Source organism: Cetorhinus maximus, chromosome 4 (genome assembly GCF_964194155.1).
Source record: "Cetorhinus maximus chromosome 4, sCetMax3.hap1.1, whole genome shotgun sequence".
NCBI lineage: Eukaryota > Metazoa > Chordata > Chondrichthyes > Lamniformes > Cetorhinidae > Cetorhinus > Cetorhinus maximus.
In genome coordinates, this window is record NC_135882.1 from 169,655,675 (window position 1) to 169,678,070 (window position 22,396).

Below are 22,396 nucleotides of genomic sequence, written 5' to 3' on the forward strand. Positions count from 1 at the left end.
GTCACCCACATGGTCTCGTGTGGAACAATTGCTCCATGTATTTCCTGAACAACTGCAACAAGCAGTGAATTATTGACCACTTAAGGGCCACTTCTCACCCAGCTTCAATTTTGAGGCTGGTGGGAGGAATTGAGGGGTGGGGGAAGCCTGGAAGGTCAGATGGAGTAGGGAAGGGAAGCACCACCTCCGAGACCCCTTTCTACATAAGGTGCCCTCCACTGCACCCCCCAACCCCGGGCCAGATCTGACACCATGGGTTCCTGTTTTCACCCTGCACTCTCCAAGAACCCGCTCTCCCACGGATCTCACCTCCCCATCCCTCCATGAGACCCCTCACACTTAACTGGTTCAGGACTCCAGGGCTTAGAATTTGGGGATTGCTTGTAGTCCCAGTCCTGACCAATGGTGCCACTGCTGCTCCTGGGACTATGAGCCAGATTGGCAGGATTTACACAAATTCATTCCACCACAAATTCATTCTTTATATCTATCTGATCACCTCTTCTTAAAATAAAAGCTCTAATATATTTGTCAAAGGTAATCTTGCTTTTAACAACTTGGCTTTCCTTGATTCCTATGCATTTGTAAATGTTCACTAATTTTATCTTGAAGTCACTGCATGAAAAATTCTGCAAACAAATCCTGTTGTTATGTATCTAGCCAGAAGTTATAAATCATAAAATGCAGGAAAAGATGAGTAGCAATTTTGCACAAATCTGTCTCCTCATAATAATATATTAGAGCACATAGAGTTCTCTTTTATTAGTGTTCCATGAACAATCTAGCATGATATCCAAGCCACAAAATAATGATAAACAATTAACTAGATGTAAATTTCATTTCTTCTCATGTGGTCAACACCTGTTTCTTAGAAAAATGGCAAGTTAATGTAAAATACAGTTTCTAATTTACACATTTAATTATCAGTGTTGATCTTTGGATTTGTTTATATATATTTCTTGTCAAACAAAGCATAACAACTTCATGTGGCCTAGCCTTGATCCTGAAACATTCCGTGACTAAACTATGAAGTTTTAACCTGTTTAAAACCTACTTTAGAGAGACTGTCAGGAAACAATTGCTGGAAAGGCTGAAGGTTATAGATGATGTTGAAGACAGAGTAAGTTCAGCCAAGTCCTTGTCTAGAATTCATAAATATTTCAAAGTATAACATCATCACAGAAATGAAATTATTTAGAGTTGGTTACTTCAATGCAGTAATGCAATCTGGTTCTCTTGGGCTTTGAGAGTCAGGGGGCAGATGAACTGCTCAAACATATGGCAAACCATCTTTAGTAGATGCCATTTACGGTATGTATTGCGCAGTTGGTACATTGCAGATTAATTAGAATGTAGCTGCCTGTGGGAGTCGTAGAAGGTTGAACCCATGAAGGGATTTAAATATACGGTTGAGAACTTTAAAATTAAGTTGTTGCTCAACTGAGAGCCAATGTAGGCCAGTGAGTGTACACAGCTCCGGCATGACCTGTTATCTAAAGATTAATTTAATATTTACAGTTTTCCAAATATACTGCAAGAATATTACATTCTAAACAAAGTTTCTGAGGAAGCAAAGTTGCCAAGTCTAATAACTGAAAAGACCAGGAGTAGGTGTTTTAGACCATCAAACCTGTTCTGATATTCTATTAGATCATGACTGATCTGTATTTCAACTCCGTGTACTACACCCCCCCGCCACCTTTGATCCATATCTCTTAATATCCATGTTAAAAAAAATGAAGCTCGGTAATTGACCCAGTATCCACAACCTTTTAATTTCGGACAGTAGGACCAGATTTCCACTACCCCTTGTGTGAGAAAGTGTTTCCTAATATCAATGATGAATGGTCTTAACTGGAATTTTAAGATCATTCTAGATTCCTCTAATAGTGGGAATAGTTTCTCTGCATCTACTCTATGGAATTCCTTTATTATTTCAAACACCTCTCCCTGACACTGTCTAAACTCAAGTGAATAGAGGCCAAGTTTATAATAATCTATAATATAACTTAATTATTAATTAACAGTTTAACCCTTTAAGACTGGTATCACTCTCATGAATCTATGTTACTGGAAGACCAGTATATCCTGCCTGAAGTGCGATGCTCAAAACTAAACAAAGTACTGAATAAGGAGTAGGTTAAGGCTCTGTGCAACTAAAGCATGACCTCTTTCCCTTTGTATTCCAGTTTGCTTGTGTTAAGTACTTACGTTCTATTGGCCATTTTGATTATTTTTTGGAACTGTGCATTTAGTGATTTTTGTATCTGAAAACTCAAGTCCTTTTGCTTCTCCACAGATACTGTTCTCTCACAATTAGGAAAATATTGCGTTTTGCCTTTCTTGGATCACCTTAGGCTTTCCCACATTGAACTCCATCTTCCAGTTTTTTCCACTCACTCAGTCTCTGTCTGTTTGTAACTTCCTGCTCTCATCTGTACACCTTACTATGCCTCTTCAGTGTCGTCTGCAAGCTTGGGCACACAACTCACTATGTCTTCATCCAAGTCATCAATATATATGGTGGAAAGTTGAGGCCTTGGGTTAGGTCCCTGGGAAACACCATTTATTCCAGTCCTCCAATGTAAGTACATTCATTTTACCACTGCTCGCTGTGGCATACCTCTAACCAATTAACAATCCATGTTACAAAGGTCCCTCTAATTCCATGCACAGACATATTTACTACAGGCCGAGTATCCTTTATCTGAAACCCTTGGGACCAATTGCGTTTCAGTATTGAGATATTTTTGGATTTTGGATGTAAATATATATGCTAGGCCTTGGCCTACTTACATTACAATAACCTAAGCCTAGGTTAGCTATAGTCTACAAATACTAAGTTGTTTCTCCATTTACCACCTCTCACACCCCTACTTCTTACCTGTTAACACTTATTACACCTGTAATATAATATTACATTGCTTTATTAACATACAAATTAACTACATAGACGTTCAAAAAAAGTATGTGTTCGGTTTTTGGATGTACGGATAAAGGATGTTTGATCTATAATAATCTCTTTTATAATGCCTTCTGAGGGCCATAGAAACAATATTGAAGCCCATGGGATTAAAGAGCAGCAGTATGAATAAAAATTGGCTAAGAAGCAAACAACAGAGAATAGTGGGGAACAGTTGATTTTTTAGACAGGTGAAAAGTATATACATGTGTCCCCCAAGTATTAGTATTGAGACCACCTCAATTTAGATGTGTATTAATGACCTGGATGTAGATATGCAAGGCATATTCAAAATTTGCAGATGACACCAAACTCAGAAGTGTAGTAAACAGTGGGGAGGACAGTAACAAACTTCAGGAAGAGGCTGGTGAAATGGGCTGGCACATGTGGATGAAGTTTAGCACACAGAAATGTAAAGTGATACATTTTTGTAGGGGGAATGAAGAGAAGTGACATAAATTAAAGGGCACAATTTTTAATGACCTGCAAGATCAGAGAAACATACGAATTAGCAGGAGTAGTCCATTCAGCCCCTTGAGCCTGCTCCTGCATCGAGGTTCACATACACAAATCTTTGAAAGCAGTGGGAAAAGTTGAGAAAGCTGTTAAAAAATGAATACGAGATCGTCTGGCTTTATAAATAAAGGCATAGAATTTCAAAAGCATGGACATTATACTAAACTTTCATTAAATCACTGGTTAGCCTCTGCTGGACTACCATGTCTCATCCTGGGCACCGCATTTTAGAAAGGACGTCAAGTCCTTAAGGTTGGAGAGGAGATTTGCCAGAATGACACCAGAGATGAGGGACTTGGTTATGTGGAGAGACTGGAGAAGCTGGCCTTGTTCACCTTAGAGCACAGAAGACTAAGTAGAGATTTAATAGAGGTATTCAAAGTTATGAAGGGTTTTCGTAAAGTAGATGGGGTGAAACTGCTTCCATTGGCAGGAGATTCGGTAACTAGATGACACAGTTTTAAAATAATTGGCAAAAAAATCCAGGAGGGAAATGCATTTTTTAATATACAATGAATTGTTGATTTGGAATTTACAATTTGAAATGGTGAAGGAAACAGATTCAGTAGTAACTTTCAAAAGGGAATTGGATATATAGTTGAAAAGAAGGCTATCAGAGAGAGCAGGGAAGTAGGAATAATTGGGTTGGCCTTTCTAAGATCTGGCACAGACATGATGAGTTCAGTGGCATCCTTCTGTACTATATGATTCTATGATCTGAGTGAGAATTGATTGAACTCAACAAGTTGGTTGATTAGGTTAAGAGACATCCAACCCTAGAACTTATGTTTGGCATCTAGAAAAATATGCTATAGCCTCAACTCTAGGCTAATAAAGATCACTGCTTTAAGTTGTGAAGCTTAAATGACATCCAGCTCTGCCTTGTATTTTAAGCAAAAAATTCTGATCAAAATAAGAAGTAAAATTGAAAATACAATTACCATGTAAGGTGATTTTTCAGTGCGCTTTCAGCTTTTGTTTTTAAGTGAAAAATTTTACCATTTCAAGTGTCAAAAAGGTGAGAAGGATAAGGTTGTCGGCAATGAACTGACCCAGTGGCTTATTTTTTTTGCATTGACATATTGACATGATGGTTGAATGTTTTACTGTAGCACAGGTTGTTTACTTGAAATTTTTCCCTGTGCAAGATTTCGACACACACAGACATTCAGTTGATTATAGTTTTTTTCTGTTGGCCTTTTAAGACTTTTTAGAATTGACTTATACATGTAAAAAAAATCTTAAATATAATCCAGCTAAAGTAATTTGCCAGCATTGTAAACAATTTTTCTGAAGAAATTTGTTACAGAACTATAAATGTTGCTGAATTTGTTGACACATTTGTGATAAATGAAAAATATTATATGCTTATTTAAATTTAGCCTGTATAGACCAATAGTTTTTTTGTTCAATATATAAAAGCAATGCAAATAGTTAAAAACGAGCAATTTTAATGGCCCCTCCAGTTTTAAATGTTGATAAATGAAAGCACATGTGAATTTCATATGACATTGAAAGCTGCAATAGAAGATGATGGTTTTAGAGGCAAACTTTATTGGGGAAGCAGTTTCTCCTCCCGGTTGATTTGCCAAATCAAATAGCATTTTGAATTACATGTGCCATACGTTACATGGTTAAATATTAACTTGTATGACTTGCCAAATTGGACAGCTTGAATCATTGTGCATGTATTAGATTGTAGACTGCTGTGCTATGCCCAGATCAGGCAATGCATTTTATGATGGGCTGTTGTCCCTCAGTACAGCACATTCTTTTAGATTTTGAATAATGCTGTTTTAACGTGCCTCCAAAATTTGCACTTTATTTTCATCTGTTTACTGTTATATTTTGGGGTCTTTTCTTTGCTGCTTATTCTGAATTAGTTTCAGCCCTAGAATGTTAGAAAGCTGAAGGCAGTCAAAACATAAGAGGACAGAACTGATCTCCAGAACTAGATGAGGTTCCAAGGCCTGCCATAGGATGTCTGCAAGTGATTGTGATTAGGTTTGACCCCAAAGGGAGGAAGAGGAACGTGGTGATGAATTGCCCAGGGGTGCAATGTTAGACTAAAGATTCAAATTGCACAAGCAGTTAAATTAGATGTACTGGCATGTGGGTTTCCTGAGCTTTAAATGGAGCCTTTTCTCTGCATCTTGCATAGATTACACCAGTATTTTTCATCAGTATTTAACACTGCAACATTTTTATGGATCGTGGTCACAAATATTTAGGTCAGCAGGCTATAAAATTCATTCTTAAAATAGACTTGGGGCTGAATTTTCCCAGAATTGCACTAAGTGCGGTAGCGGACAGGTAAAATGGAGTCCTACCCGTCAATGAAAATGCTGTATCTTCCCGAGCCTGCCTCATTATATATTCACTCCCGCGAAACACGCTATTTCCATGCCTGGCGGGCTTTCGTTCGCCCGCTTGCTATCACCCCGCTGTTGCATCACGCCAGCCGCCATCTTTAAAAGGCAACCGCCAGCAAAGCGCTCATCGCCACCAGCTCACCACCGCTGCCTGGGAGACATGGCCTGCAAAGGCAAAAAGACTGCAGCCCCCCGCTTTGATGACAGGTCCCTCGAGTGACTGCTGGATACCGTGGAGGACCGCCAGGTTGTGCACTATCCCTGCTCTGGCTGCCGGATGGGTAGCAATGTCACCAACCTGGCTTGGGAGGCGGTGGCAGCGGTGGTTAGCGCCAACACCCTTCAGAAGAGGACAGCCATCCAGTGCCGCAAAAGGATTAATGATCTCCTCCGTTCCACCAGGGTAAGTCACTCTTTTCGTCACCCCCAACTCACACACTCACACTCAAACCCATCACAAGGCCCTCACTAACTGCCAGTGCAAGGGACATCACTTTTCACTTTCACTCTTTCGCACGCACCATCATTGTCCTCAACCCATCCATGGGACCACTCACACCCACACATGCCAGGCATACTTATCATCTGGCCTGGCAGGCATCCTGATACACTCTCCATGCAGGACAAACTGACTCACAACAGGAGGAAAGGATACAGACAGGTGGAGAGATGCCGGAGATCAAAGTTCTGACAGAATTTGAAAACAGAGCCATCCAGCTGGCCGGCGATGACCGGTTCCGGGACCAGTCCTGTGTTGACGGTGAGGTCGGCGCTGTTCTGTCAAGTGAGGATCCAGCAGTGCAACGTCCATCAGATAACCATGTCCTGAGTGATGCGTCCTCTTTCACAGGCCACTGCCATGCATTAACTATCTCCCCTTGCTTTTGCAGGCACATTTGGGAAGCAGCAGACGGAGTCCACGACTCAGAGCCTTCAAGCAAGCTCCAAAGAAACCTCCAAAGAGGAACCTGAAGGCACCCTCCCTGAAGCCCCATCAGAGCGCTCACCTACACCCTCCACCAGTGCAGAGACACACACCTCGGTGGGACCTAGCTTTAGAGTAGCCTTGGGACCACAATCTGGTGTTCACATCGCACTTCCTGATCCACAGCAGGCAGAGGCAGGGACTTGCCAGGTCCCTAGCACTCGGAGGACTGCTGGAAGCCAGAACATTGCTGAGTCCGAGTCAGATGACGAGCCTCTGGACTCTGTCATGGCACAGTTACTGGAGCTGCAAAGGCAAGCTTGGGAACATCAGGAAGGGATGTCTACTGCACTCCTCAGATTGCAAAGCATGATGGAGGAGTGCGTCCGTCTTCAGGCTGAGGTGATAGCGCCGGCATCGCAACACACCGAGGTCAACACTAGCAGGATGGCAGCAGCCATATAGACCTTGGCCCAGGACGTCATTCCTGCACTGCTGCGTGGGCTTAACTCCATCGCTGATGCCATAGTTGGCCTCCAACAGTGTGTATGCGAGAGGGGTGCTGGGCAGCTCGATTTCACTCCAGCTACACCTTCCGCTCACGGAGTCAGCCAGGGGCCCTCGGGCACCCATAGGGAGGATGATCAGGTGCACGCTCCAGGGCCATCCACCCAGATGACTCTGGGAGTGACCGGCCCACCTTACTTCCCTCTTCCTGTGACCTCCACAGACCCAGCTTCACAGGCCAAGGAGGGTGTCACTGCCACACAGTAGCACACAGAAAGCAGGCCAGGGCCCTCTAAGTCTCGGCCCTCCAGAGGACGCCCGCCAAAGTCATCACGGACAGGGCGTCACAGTCAGCAGGCTGCCTCCACCTCTGCTGTGGATGTCTGGGGAGCACCAAGACGTAGCGGCAGGGTTAGGACAGGTAAGGAGAATTAGTTGCACAGCCCGGGCATCGGTGTTAATCACTTGTACATAATGTTCAGTATTGTCAAAAAACTCCCAAGAATGTCTCCCTGCCTATGGCTCCTTGATCTGATGAGCAGTGTTCTTTTCACTCAGATGTGAAACCTTTCTGCACAAGATAAGAGGCAGATGTCTAAGTCCAGGGCCTCTTCCTTGCGCTTTGTGCAGCTTTCAGACCAAAGTGATGGTCCAGCCTCACACTCCCTGGAAACATTGCTGATGCTTGCACCTCGGCAGTGCTGATCATTGCTGCCAGAATGAAGCTCTTAGCACCTTTAAGGTGGGGCTGTCCCCCATCGCACCGGCATCTGCGCCCAGTGATGCTGTGCGCCAGCTCCTGAAGGGCTGAGATGCTGAAGGCGGACACAGCATCAGATGCATCTAAAATTTCATGGCTGCGTCTTTGAGATGGTCCTATCATGGAGCGCAAGCGAGCTGCCCTTGGCCAGACAGGCATCAGAAATTCTCAGAGGCCATCTGAAGATCTATGGAGTGCCCTCGCATGTTGTCATCATCCTCCTATGGTCGAGCGACTATTAGTGCCCCTACTGCATTTCCTTGACAGGAACATTCTCTCAGAGGGTATTGGCACTGAGATAAGCCAGACTGGAGTCAAGCATTCACAATTGTGATGTGAGGATCTACGGGGACACCTCACTGCATGCCGTCATCATCCTCCACAAATCTGGCAGCTATGAGGGCCTCCTGAGTGCTCCTGCCATGTCTAACCAGTGTGAGAGCCTTATCTCTGTCGTTGTTGCCACCGAGGACCCCATCAGCATTGTCCTCGTCGGAGGAGACATGCAGTTCCTCCATCTCCTCACCTCGTTGCAGTGCCAGGTTGTAAAAGGTGCAGCAGACGACGACGATGCGTGACACCCTCTGCAGACAGTATTGCAGGGCTCCACCAGACCGGTCCAGGCACCGGAACTGCATCTTCAACATCCTGATGGTCTGCTCCACCAAGTTGCGAGCTGCTGCATGAGCCTCATTATAGTGTCGCTTTGCTGCAGTCAGAGGCCACCACACAGGTGTCATCAGCCACGGCATCTGCGGTACCCCTTGTACCCAAGGAGCCAACCCTGCAGTCTCTGTGGACCCTGGAAGACTGCAGGGATCTGCGAGTGACTCAGGATGCAGGTGTCGTGCACACTCCCTGGAAACCATGCGCATACCTGCAGGACGTGTTTCTGGTGGTCGCATACCAGCTGCACGTTCAGTGAGTGGAAGCCCTTGCGGTTGATGAAGTTCACTGAGTGGAGCGATGGAGACCTGAGTGCCAGATGAGTACATTCAATCGCACCCTGCACCTGTGGGAATCCCGAGATCAGGGCTAATCCAATGGCCCTTGCATCTTGGCTGCCCTGGTTCCCGGGTGAAATGCACAAAGTTGTGTGCTGTGGAGAAGATGGCATCTGTGACCTCGTGGATGCATTTGGTGTGGATTGTGAAATCCCACAGAGATCACCTGTGGAGCCCTGAAAGGAACCACTGGCATAGATATCAAAAAGATAATAATCTCCGGATTACTACCTGGCACAGGGTCAATAAGATTAAAGAGGTAAGTGTGTGGCTCCAAGATTGGTGTGGGAGAAGTGGGTTCGAATTCATGGGACATTGGAACCAGTACTGGGGAAAGAGGGAGCTATTCCATTTGGACGGGCTCCACTTGAATCATGCTGGGGCCAGTGTCCTAGCGAATCACGTAACTAGGGTCGTAGATAGGGCTTTAAACTAAATAGTGGGGGGGAGGGTTCAGTTGCATGGAAATATAAAAAATCAAAGTTTAAGGAGAGGGTAATAGTGCAGGTTAGTGACGAGGCTGATTGTTACCAAAAAGTGAAAGGAAGGGACAGAGTGTATGAACGCCATATTGCACGAAAGAATCATATAAGAGTAGGGAAAATTGACAATAGGGCAAACTTAAAGACTTTGTATCTGAATGCTCGTAGCATTCGGAATAAAACTAATGAGTTAACAGCGCAAATAGAGATAAATAGGTATGATTTGGTAGCAATTACTGAGACGTGGTTACAGGGAGAACAGGTTTGGGAGTTGAATATCCAAGGGTACTCAGTGTTTCGGAAGGATAGGCAGGAAAGAAAAGGAGGTGGTGTAGCTTTGTTAGTAAAGGAAGAGATCATTGCTATAGTGAGGAATGATAGAGGCACTGGAGAGCAGGATGTAGAGTCAGTCTGGGTAGAAATAAGAAATAGCAAGGGAAAGATGTCCCTGGTGGGAGTAATCTATAGGTCCCCAAACAGTAGTTCAGCAGTAGGGCACAGTATAAACCAGGAAATACTGGGAGCATGTAAGAAAGGCACGGCAATAATCATGGGTGACTTTAATATACATATAGACTGGACTAATCAAATTGGCAAGGGTAGCCTTGAGGGAGAGTTCATAGAGTGTATTAGAGATTGTTTCTTGGAGCAATATGTTGTGGAACCAACCAGGGAGCAGGCTATTCTGGATTTGGTTTTATGTAATGAGATGGGATATATTAATGATCTCATTGTAAAGGATCCTCCAGGGAAGAGTGATCATAGCATGCTAAAATGTCAAATTCCGTTTGAGCGCGAGAAACTTGAGTCTCACACCAGTGTACTGGAGTTAAACAAAGGTAACTACATAGGTATGAGGGCAGATTTGGCCCTAGTGGACTGGGCAGGAAGACTACAAAGTAAGACGGTTGATGAACAGTGGCAGATATTTGAGGAGATATTCAATTCTTCCCAAGTAAAAGAGGAAGAAAGATGGTAAGAGGGGGAAAAAGCATCCATGGCTAAGCAAGGAACTTAAAGAAAACATAAAGGCAAAAACTAAGGCATACCAAATTGCAAATGTCAGTGGCAGGCTGGAAGATTGGGAAACTTTTAAAGATCAACAAAGGGTTACTAAGAAAATAATAAAAAGAGCAAAGGTAAATTATGAAAGAAAACTACTGCAAAATGTAAAAACTGATAGCAAAAGCTTCTACAAGTATATAAAAGGAAAGAGAGTAGCTAAAATGAATGTTGGTCCCTTGGAGGACGAGACTGGGGAGTTAATAGTGGGGAACGCAGAAATGGCAGAGACGCTTAATCAACGTTTTGCCTCAGTTTTCACAGTGGAGGACACTAGTATCACCCCAATAGTAACAGGTACTGTAGAGGGTATAGAGAAGGAGGAACTTAGAACAATCACCATCACTGGAGAAAAAGTACTGAGCAAACTATTGGGATTAAAGGGTGACAAGTCCCCAGGACCTGATGGCTGACATCCCAGGGTCTTAAAGGAAATGGCAGCGGAGATAGTGGATACATTGGCTATAATATTCCAAAATTCCCTGGACTCTGGAAAGGTTCCAGTGGATTGGAAAAATGCTAATATTATTCAAAAAGTTGGTGGGGAGGCAGAAAGAAGGAAACTATAGACCAGTTAGTTTAACGTCTGTCGTTGGGAAATTGTTGGAATCTATTATTAAGGAAGTGGTAATGGGGCATTTGGAAAGTCAAAATGCAATCCATCAGAATCAGCATGGTTTTATGAAGAGTAAATTGTGTTTGACTAATTTGCCAGAGTTCTTTGAAGATGTGACAAGCAAAGTGGATAATGAGGATCCTGTAGATGTAGTATACCTGGACTTCTAGAAGGTCTTTGATAAGGTGCCGCACAAAAGATAAGATCACATGGAGTTAGGGGTAATATATTAGCTTGGTTAGAGGATTGGCTAACCAACAGAAAGCTGAGAATTGGGATAAATGGGTCTTTTTCTGGATGGCAAGCTGTAACTAGTGGGGTGCCACAGGGTTTGGTCCTTGGGCCCCAATTATTTACAATCTATATTAATGACTTGGATTCAGGGATAGAAGATACTATAGCTAAATTTGCAGATGACACCAAAATAGGTCGGAAAGTAAGTTGCAATGAAGGAATAAGAAATTTACAAATGGATACGGACAGGTTAGGTGAATGGGCCAAAATTTGGCAGATGGAGTTTAACGTGGATAAGTGTGAGGTTATCCATTTTGGTCGGAAGAATGAAAAGGTGACTTATTATTTAAATGGAGAGAAACTTCAGAATATTTTATACAGAGGGATCTGGGTGTCCTCGTGCGTGAATCGCTGAAAGCTAATATGCAGGTACAGCAGGTAATAAGGAAGGCAAATGGAATTTTGGCATTTATTGCTCCAGGGATAGAGTATAAAAATAGGGAAGTGTTGTTGCAACTGTACAAGGCATTGGTGAGACCGTACCTTGAGTACTGCGCACAATTTTTGTCCCCTTAATTGAGAAAGGATGTAGTTCCATTGGAGGCGGTTCAGAGGAGGTTCACTAGATTGATTCCAGAGATGCGGGGCTTGTCTCATGAGGAGAGATTGAGCAGTTTAGGCCTATACTTGCTAGAGTTTAGAAGGATGAGAAGAGATCTAATTGAGGTATATAAGATGCTAAAGGGGGTAAACAAAGTAGATGTGAAGCAGATGTTTCCCCTTGTGGGGCATTCTGGAACGAGAGGCCATAGTTTTAGGCTAAGAGGTGGTAGATTTAAATCAGAGATGAGGAGGAATTACTTTTCTCAAAGGGTCGTGAATCTGTGGAATTCACTACCTCAGAGTGCAGTGGATGCCGGAACGCTGAATAAATTTGAGGAGGAGATAGACAGATTTTTAATTAGTAACGGGTTGAAAGGTTAAGGGGAGAGGGCAGGAAATTGGAGTTGAGGCCGAAATGAGATCAGCCATGATTGTATTGAATGGTGGGGCAGGCTCGAGGGGCTGAATTGCCTACTCCTGCTCCTAGTTCTTACGTTCTTATGTTCTTAAATTGAGCACTGCGGTCACTTTCACAGCCACTGGCAGTGGATCCCCTCTAAGTCCCCTTGGTGCCAAGTCCTGCAGTAAGTGGCAGGTATGAGCCACCAGGTCCCTAGACATGCGCAGTCGTCGGCGACACTGGTCCTCGTTCATTTGTAGGAATGGCAGGCGGCGTGTATAGACCCTGGGTGTTGCTAGGCGCTGAACAGACATGGCTTGCTGCAGCTCCTAGGCTGCGTGTGTGCGAGCCCCAGCTGCCCCTTCTTCATGATGTTGCTGCTCCTGCCTTTGTGCAGCCAGGTGCTTCAGTTCCTCTCGCCTCTTCTACGGTCTCTGTAGGCCATCAGGCATACAGCTAGGTCACCAGGACCCACGATCTTGATGTGGTCCTCCTGCAGCATGAAAGAGAGAGAGAGGTGGTTATCATGGATGCACCTTTTCTGTCCCTGTGTGACCTCCCCTTAACCCTTCCTGGAGAGTGCTGGTCACCCCTCGGGTGGCCAGATATGATTGCGCTGCATGGCTGCCCTGTCAACCTGCGATGTGTGGGACACTGGTCCAAACCAGGATGCTGAGATTGCAAGGGGCTGTGAGTGCCTCCAGCAGTGACTGCTTTGTGGCCAGCATGGCGAGGAGATTGCACAATGCATGTCGTCTAATTGCTCTGCGGTCTAATAAAGTGGTGGAGGATATGAAGAGGCATGGTCAGTTTATACAGGTGTCCCTAATGTGTGCCCATTTCCCTCGCTTACTATGCTCCCCACCTTGATTGCTTGTGTGTTGGATGCGGCACCAGGGCAGCATTTGACGCCCCCCCCTCCCCCCGCCCGCCCTCAGCAGTCGCCTGCGGGGCCAGCATCAGTTTCCCCTGTCGCCTGGCACCACAAGGCCTGTGAACAACCAGTGAGTTGTGGAGAAGGCTATTGCTCATTCACCTCAGTTCCCCCAAAGTGAATGCTGCCAAGGGCACGCCGTCGTGAAGTGGGTCCTGCCATATTTTCCACGCACGCCACCTATCACACCCTCTGCCTGCGGGCTTGTAAAATTCCACCCTTAATTTCCAGGGTTACTAGAATCCTTGTGTGTTACTGTCATGCCCAAGGAAGGCATGTCCTATTCATAACTTCAAACATGGACTGCGTTCTTGGAGAAGATTCTGGAACTGTCTTATATTTTAAAATGGATTCTCACAAGATGGCTAAGATGGCATGCAAGAGTCAGGTGACTTTTGCAACTTCAACAAAGACTAGCTCAAGCTTCTGAAAAGTCCCGAATTGAATCATACAGGCTGGGGCCTACCCCTTTGAATGGACATGCCCAGACAGCACACCACTGTGGAAGTCACACTCGCCATTGTTTGTGGTTTTCTCCAAACACACAATCAATGAACTCCTAGATTCTATGGCCAGAATTTTTGGGCAGATGGAAAGGCTCTCCCTCTAAGTGAAAATGGAGATGGAGGCCCAGATCCGGAAACCTGTTTCCATATCTGACCTCCACCATTTTCACAGTGGAGGGAAAGGGGACAGGTTTGAATTTTAGACCTAATAGGAGAAGGTCTAAAGCTGCCGGAGTTTTTTGGAGAGGTAGAGTACCGCTTTGGAGAGGTAGGGTACCTTTTTGGATAGGTAAGGTACCCTTTGGGAGAGGTCAAGTGCCCTTTGGGATTGTTTAAAATTAGACTTGAATGTACGTAAAAAATGCATAAACTCATTGGAACTGTCAAGCTCATTGGAATTGTCAAGAGAGCTGCCAAGCTCTCAGAGCATTTAAATGCCCTGCCCTTTAAATATTAGGGAAAAAACTGTTTGCAGTGTTAAAAGAAACAGTGCTTGCTATATCATTCTGTTTTTTGACATAAGCCTGAGGTTATTATTACAGGATTAGTGCTGCGTGACTGATTTCACAATCTATCATTATCACAATGGGGTGCCTGTCAGTTCACAGTCCGATTGGCAGTTCCAAGTGGTTATAATCTCTTTAAATTGGGGCTATGGATACAAATACTCATTTTCATAAGGGATTAAAGGAAGTTAAATTTAGTGAATGGGATTTTATCAATGAGTGTTTTTTTTGGAATAGTAAATTCATCAAGACACTTAGGAACTTTATTTAACCTCAGCATGGGGGTCCTGAGGTGTGCCCATGGTGGATACTGGGTGAGTTGGCATGGTAGGTGTAAGGACAAAGGGTGGGGACATGGGTTGACATGAGTTGGCACTAAGTTGGCATAGGGACTATGAAGGGCCATGGATGAATGGAGGGCTTAGGTTGATGTGGAGAATATAAGGGGCCATGGGGGTTGGGTGGGTGGGAGCATGAGGTGGCATGGGTTGGCATAGATGGGCATTGGGAGTGTCAGGGTGGAGGGCTGGTTATTGTTTAATTCATTTTTTGATATCTTGAACAAAGTGCCAGAGCACCAAGGCATGTTTTCCGCCCAGCCTGCCTCGACACCTGGTAGCTTCTGAACTCTTTACGTGGTCTTCCGCCACAACCCTCTTTCATCCGCACCCGCTGCCACCTGACCCAAAATTGGAACTTCCGGGGCGCTTATACCAGATCAGGTTTGGGGAGCTGGGAATTGACTTCAGTTTTGCTAGGGCTCCTTGATGCCACACTTGGCCAAATGCTGCCTTGATGTCAACGGCAGTCACTCTCACCTTACCTCTGGAGCTCAGTTCTTTTGTCCATGTTTGAACCAAGACTTTGACATGGTTAGGAACTGAGTGGTTCTGGTGGAACCTAAGCTGAGCCTCAGTGAGCAGGTTATTGCTAAGCAAGGGCCACTTGATAGCACTGTTGATGATCCCTTCCATCACTTTATTGGTGATCAAAACTGGTATTTGGCTGGGTTTGATTTGTTTTTTTTTTGTGTACAGGATATACCTGGGCAATTTTCCACATTGCTGGGTAGATGCCTGTGTTGTCGTTGTATAGGAACATCTTGGCTAGGGGCATGGAAAGTTCTGGAGCACAACCTTCAGTACTATTGCCAGAATATTGTCAGAGTCCATAGTCATTGCAATATCCAGTGCCTTCAGCCGTTTCTTGATATCACGTGGAGTGAGTTGAATTGGCTGAAGACTGGCATCTGTTATGTTGGGGACCTCTGGAGGAGACCAAGATGGATTACCCACTCGACACTTTTGGCTGAAGATTGCTGCAAATGCTTATCTTTTACACTAATGTGCTGGGCATGCCCCATCATTGAGGATGGGGATATTTATGGACACCCTTCCTCCTCCAGTGAGTTGTTTAATTGTCCACCACCATTCATGACCGGATGTGGCAGAACTGCAAAGCTTAGATCTGATCTGTTGGTTGTGGAATCGCTCAGCTCTGTCTATCGCTCGCTGCTTATGCTGTTTGTCGTGCAATTAGTTGTGTGTTGTAGCTTCACCAAGTTGGCACCTCATTTTTAGGTTTGCCTGGTGCTGCTCCTGGCATGCTCTCCTGCACTCTTCATTGAACCAGGGTTCACTTTATATCCCCTGGCTTGGTGGTAATGGTAAAGTGGGGGATATGCCAGGCCATGAGGTTACAGATTGTGGTCGAGTACAACTCTGCTGCTGCTGATGGCCCACCGCACCTCATGGTAGCCCAGTCTTGAGTTGCTAGATCTGTTTGAAATCTATCCCATTTAGCACGGTGGTAGTGCCACACAACACAATGGAGGGTATGTACAATATGAAGACAGGACTTTGTCTCCACAAGGAATGTACAGTGGTCACTCCCACCGATATTGTCATGGACAGATGAATCTGCGTCAGGCTGGTTGGTGAGGATGAGGTCAAGTGTGTTTTTCCCTCTTGTTGGTTCCCTCACCACCTGCCGCAGACCCAGCCTAGCGGCTATGTCCTTTTGGACTCGGCCAGTAGTGGTGCTACCGAGCCACTCTTGGTGATTAACGTCCGCCAGCCAGAGTACATTCTGCAACCTAGTGAACCTTCTCTGGACTGCCTCCAATGCCAGTATATCTTTCCTCAGATAAGGGGACCTAAATGTTCACAGTATTCCAGATTTTTATTAATTGAATTCAGATTCCACTAACTGCCTCAGTGGGATTTGAACTCCTGTCCCCCAGCGCATTAGCCTGGGCCTCTAGATTACTAGTACAGTGACATTACTACTATGCCACCATCTCCCATACTATCAAAGATTCGCTCAAATGTCAGTCACTTTTTTTATTTGTAAAATCAATTTGACTTATCTGCTACTTGTACTATTCATTATCTGCCTGCTACTCCCTGATTATTTTGAAATGCGATTTAACTCCAATGCTAACTTCCATAGTTACTGATAATGACAGTGCCAATATGTGGGTAAATTTGCCTATAGATTTCAACTATTTCACCTGAATTTCTTGGTGATAGGTGCCAAGTAAAAGTATTGTGTATTTTTGCTTCTTTCTCTTGACTGCTAATTAGAGTGAAAGCCACATCACACAAATATGTTTATGCAGGGTAGCATGATTTACCTTTTTGATTAGCTGTAAAAAAAAAAATACATTTCTATCCAATTTCTGCTGATCTTCCACCAAAGATCATCAGAAATTCCAGGCAACCATACCTCCTTATTGCTAATGTTTTATTCATTCTGCAGGATGAAGATGAAGTGGATTCTTACACCATGGTGAAGACTAGTCATGTGGGCACAGGCACCATGAGGGCAACCAGTACCATGAGTGAAGGTGCCCAAACCATGATTGAACACAACAGTACTATGTTAGAGTCAGACCTGGGGACCATGGTAATTAACAGTGATGAAGATGAAGAAGATGGAACCATGAAAAGTAAGAAAAATGTATTTTCTTTAAGTAAAGAAGTTGAATTTTGTAAACTGCCATTTTTACAACAATTTATGTTTATCTGGTTCCCTTACCACATCATAATGTCTGAAAGAACTTCATAAAGGTGTAATGACAAAAAAATGGTTGCCAAGCCGCAGGAAGAGGTATTTGGAGGAATGAGCCAAACATTTAGTAAACAGGTATGTTTTAAAGAGATCCTGGACAAAACTAAGGGAGGTGAACAAATTTTGGAAGGGAATTCTAGCGTGTGGAGTCTAGCGGCTTGAGGCCCAACTACCAAGTAGTGAGGCAAGGGGGAGGGCAGGATGTACAAGAGACCAATGGCAGATGAATAGAGAGTTTAAGTGAATTGTAATTCTAGATGTGCTTACTGAGATATGAGTAAGACCATGAAGGGTTTTAAATGCAAGGATGATAGTTTAAAATTTGAGGCATTGGGGAACTGCCAGCCAGTATAGATCAGGGAGGATAGAAATGATAGACAAGTAAGGCTTTGTACAGGGTAGGTCTGTACAGCAGAGTTTTTGATAACCTTTACTTTACGGAGTGTGGTGGATTGGAGGCCAGTGGAGAGTATTTACATAGTCAGGACTGAAGATGGGCAAAGTAATGAGATGGTATTGAACTGTTTTTATGATGATGAGGATATGGGGTTGGAAGCTTAACTCAGAGTCAAATAGGGCATCGATGCTCTGAGCAATGTGGTTTCACCTGAGGCAGAGCCAAGAGGGAAATAGCATTTGTGGTAAGGGTATGGAGTTTGTGGCAGGGCCTGAAGACAATGGCTTTGGTCTTCCTAACATTTAGCCGGAGGAAATTTAAATTTATCAAATATGTAAGAAAAGTAGCACAGAGTGACAGGCTTAGAAATGATAGAGAAGTTAAGCTAGATGCCATCATTAAACATGGAAGCTGATCTAACCTCTGCATATTATGTAGCCAAGAGGCAACATGTATATGATGCAGAGGAAGGGATCAAGGAAGATCCTTGAAAGGCAGTGTAGAGAACAATATAGCGCTGGAGGAAAACCCATTGCTGGAGATGCTTTGGCTACACTTGGATAAGCAAGAGTGGAAGCAAGCACAAGAATTCCTACTAACTGGACAATGGAGGGGAAGTTAGGAGAACGGTGTAGTCAACCATGTTAAAGGCCACAGGGAGGATGAGGAGGTCACTGTCAGAACTAATGCCATTTATGGCTTCAGTTAGGGCTATTGTGGTGCTGTAGAAGGGTCTGATTGGAGAGATGTGGCTGATAAAGTACAGGGAACTGGTTGGAAATTACCTTGCCTGTGACTGAAATCACGTGAGTAGACAGTCAATGGGAGATGATGAGGCCAAGAGTGAATGCTGAATATGAGCTTAATCAATTACGTCAGTGGTTTAATACGTTTAAATAACTGATTCCGAGTTCCAACATATCTAGATGCACGAAGGATATTGTTACAGTTGTATTTTGGTCTTGTTTACGTCAAAATTTTGCTTTCCATAACCAGACTGAGTTTCTGAAAATACGAACCTGTGATCTTAGAAGTTCAGTACATGGCTTCATATATGAGCTGTATTTGGTATCTCGTGTCCATCAATTCCTCCCTATTTCAGTGAGTAACTGAAAACTGGAAATCAAATGGGATAGCCACCATCATCATTTGTCATTCCCAAAAGCAAAAGATATCACACTGACAAACTAATGCATTTCAGCTAAAGCGACGTGATCAGATTTAATTACAAGTTAATTAATACAATGAAACTGAAACTGGTCCTGAATAAGATGCACTGTGACATAGGTGATGAGACTTTTGAATGAAACAGCCTTTCATCAATCTCCACAGTGGGATGATGCACTTGAATGTCATAGTTTTTCAGTAAACCGTACAGTTCAGATCTTTTCACAAAACTAACAATATGAGAAATCTTCATAACTTAGCTTATCCTAAGGTCTCTACAGTTACAGTTATAAATGATTCATGATCAAAGACAAGCATGCAAACTATTGTACAGGAAGCTGATGAGCAGGTGCTCATAATCATCAAGGCTTCTTCGACAGCACCTTTCAAATCCATGACCACCACCATCTAGAAGGACAAGGGCGGCAGATAGATGGGAAAACCACCACCTGGAAGTTCCCCTCCAAGTCACTCACCATCCTGACTTGGAAATATATCGCTGTTCCTTCACTGTCATTGGGTCAAAATCTTAGAACTCCCTTCCTAACAGCACTGTGGGTGCACCTACACCATATGGACAGCATGTAGTTCAAGAAGGCATCTTACCACCACCTCCTCAAGGGCAATCAATGCTGGCCCAGCCAGTGAAGCCCACATCCTGTGAATTAATAAAAAAAATATATATACTGTTTGGTTTCTGGAAATCTGTTCATATTTTGACAATGTAACGTTTAATATGCTTTATTATACATTATTAGCCGAGAGCCCAGACATCCATTAGAGTGTTGAAACAGCTGTGCCCCAGGGAAAATGTTACTTGATTGACACCTCTGGATCTTGTATCTATTCTGTTGATTGTACAATGTTTATTTACACACAAAAAAGAGGTTTCAAGTGCGTGCAATTTCTGCTATTGACATTTTAAAGTTTTTTCAGCCATTCTGTAATCACTAATAGGGTTCATTTGTTCTATACAGAGTCTGTAATGGGTGAATGGGCATGGAAGTGTCATAGGTTAGTATGGAGGGTATGAGGGGCCATGGGTAGGTTGGTGGAGGGGCATAGGTTAGAATGGAGGATAGGGCATGGGGAGTGTGTTGGGGATGTGAGGGGTGAGGGCTGGAGGGCCTTGTTGGTTTTATTGTAACTGGGATGAAACCCCAGACCACTGAGCCAGGCCTTCTAAACACCCTGCCTCAGCACCAGATATCCCCTCTAGCTGCCTCCTTTATGGGGGAAAAAAACCAAGACTCCTGTTAACATCCATCAACCCGGAATGAAAATCCCATATTTGCAGGCACTTTCTCCCAAGGCTGGCGCACCTTGAAGATGAAAATCCAGCTCTATACTTCAGAATGCAGGCCATGAGCTGTCCTTTATAATTTCACCATTCTGGAGCATCTGGACTTTGACATGCAGCCAAGGCGATCTTGGCTCTGTTGGATCCAGAACTACATGGTGGAGAACATCATGTTTACCAACAGCCAGGGAATTGGCTGATGCAAAGGACATTTCATCATTCAAGGCTTCTTCTCTGTGAAACACAGTCTGCCTTTGATACCACCACCTTATCTCCTTCTCCACTTTCTAATAAGGGAACAGTGAACCCAATCCACTACTCCCTTTCCTGTGCGAATATAACCTCCTTGAATGACAAAGCATGTAGCAATGCATATTCGATTTTTATTCAATGAAGTCCACTGAACACTAGCAAGCCATACTCTTTCTTAGCACTGTACTTTCCCTGGGTGGCTACATGTGCTCTTCTTTCGCCTGTTCTCGTGTCTCCTAGGTGCAACCCAGGGACCAGGATCGTACAAAGTGATTGGCTGCTTATGCTCTACACAAAGATAATAGGACTTAGGTAGCCCTTGTTTCAGGTTGTCCCTGCCTACCATGGTGCTTCTGCATTTTTGGAGCTTGCTGTTTGGCAATCTGGAAGCATGTCCCATATCCCACTGCCATGGTACTCTGAAGATGGGGACCCAGAGATCTGACATGTTGCTGTGTTGAGAGATGACGGTATCAGGCAGGTGGACTTAAGCCACCACCATTCTTTTGGGCCCTGGATTTGCGGCCCAACAAGAGAGCAGGAAGGCTGGTCTGTTGCAGCTTTTTAAAATTCTTTCATGAGATGTGAGCGTTGCTGGCAAGGCCTGCATTTGTTGCCCATCCCTAATTGCCCGTGAGAAGGTGGTGGTGAGCTGCCGTCTGGAACCGCTGCAGTCCATTGTAGGTATATTGTGAGAAAGGAAGTTCCAGGGTTTTGTCCCAGTATAGTGAAGAGAATAGCAGTAGGAGAACATGGACAGATTGGTGAAATGGGCAAACAAATGGCAGATGCAATTTGAAGTATAAAGTCTGAAGTGATGCACTTTGGAAGGAACAACATGGAGAGGCAGTATTATCTAAATGATGCTAGTTAGAGGGTGCGGGGGATCTGGGGTATGTATTTACAGATCCTTAAAGGTGGCAGGATAAGATGAAGAGGCAGTTAAGAAAGCACATAGGATACTTGCCTTTGTAAATAGGGGCATTGAGTACAAAAATAAGAAAGTCATGCTAAACCACCACATTGTAGTTCTCAGCTGGAGTATTGTTTTCAATTCTGGGCAGCACACAGAGATGTTTTACTGGGATTAGGAAAGATTGGAGAAGCTGGGATGTTCTCCCTAGAAAAGAGAAGGCTAAGGTGAGGTCTGATAGAGGAATTTAAAATTGCGAGGGGTTTTGATAGAGCGAGTAGGGCAAAACTGTTTCCTCTTCACGTGGGTCAATAACCAGAGATCATAGATTTAAAATCTATAGAGGATCAGATAGATGTTATAGTGCAGCACATGTTTTTCTCCTAAATAACACATTCCAAATTTCAGTTAAGCTGTGCGAGGCAGTGACAAATCACAGGGAAACTTAATCCAGAGAGATGGAGAGGCCCAAGTAACCTCAGGAAGGGAGAGTGGGCATGTTGGTCAGCAGGTGGGAAATGTGGAAAGGCAGAGATCCTGCCAAATTTTTACTTCGTTTCCTGCGTGGCAACCAACCGGATTGAGAGGAACCATTTGGGAAAGCCTGCTGTGCAAGGCTGTAGATGGGGACCAGAGAGGCAGGAGGGAGAGATTGGTAGGGGGCTTGGAACTCATGGGAGAAGAGGCAATGAATTGGGGGGAGGTTGGGTCTCGAGGTCATGAGAAGGGAAACAGGTTGTGGCAGGTTATCTTGCGGGGCTAGGAGAAGCAGTCTGGTCCGCAGGCAGTGCTGGAAAAGTACATGCCTACTCGATCTGGCAGTTCTCACCCTTCCTTCAGCTGCCAATTGCTTGAACCTAGGGAAGCCCATCCTTCAGCTGTTAGATCAAATGACTGCTAAACTCC

The 22,396-nt window shown here is 44.2% G+C and overlaps 1 protein-coding gene across 2 annotated transcripts in view; it reads left to right on the forward strand.

Annotated features, from left to right (window-relative positions):
* Window positions 1-22,396, forward strand: part of stk3 (serine/threonine kinase 3 (STE20 homolog, yeast)) — a 417,867-nt gene that overhangs the window by 281,984 nt on the left and 113,487 nt on the right. For both annotated transcript variants that reach the window (XM_078541121.1, XM_078541122.1), the window contains one exon: window positions 17,150-17,339. In XM_078541121.1, coding sequence (XP_078397247.1) covers window positions 17,150-17,339 — 190 coding nt within the window. The remainder of the gene's footprint in view (window positions 1-17,149; window positions 17,340-22,396) is intronic.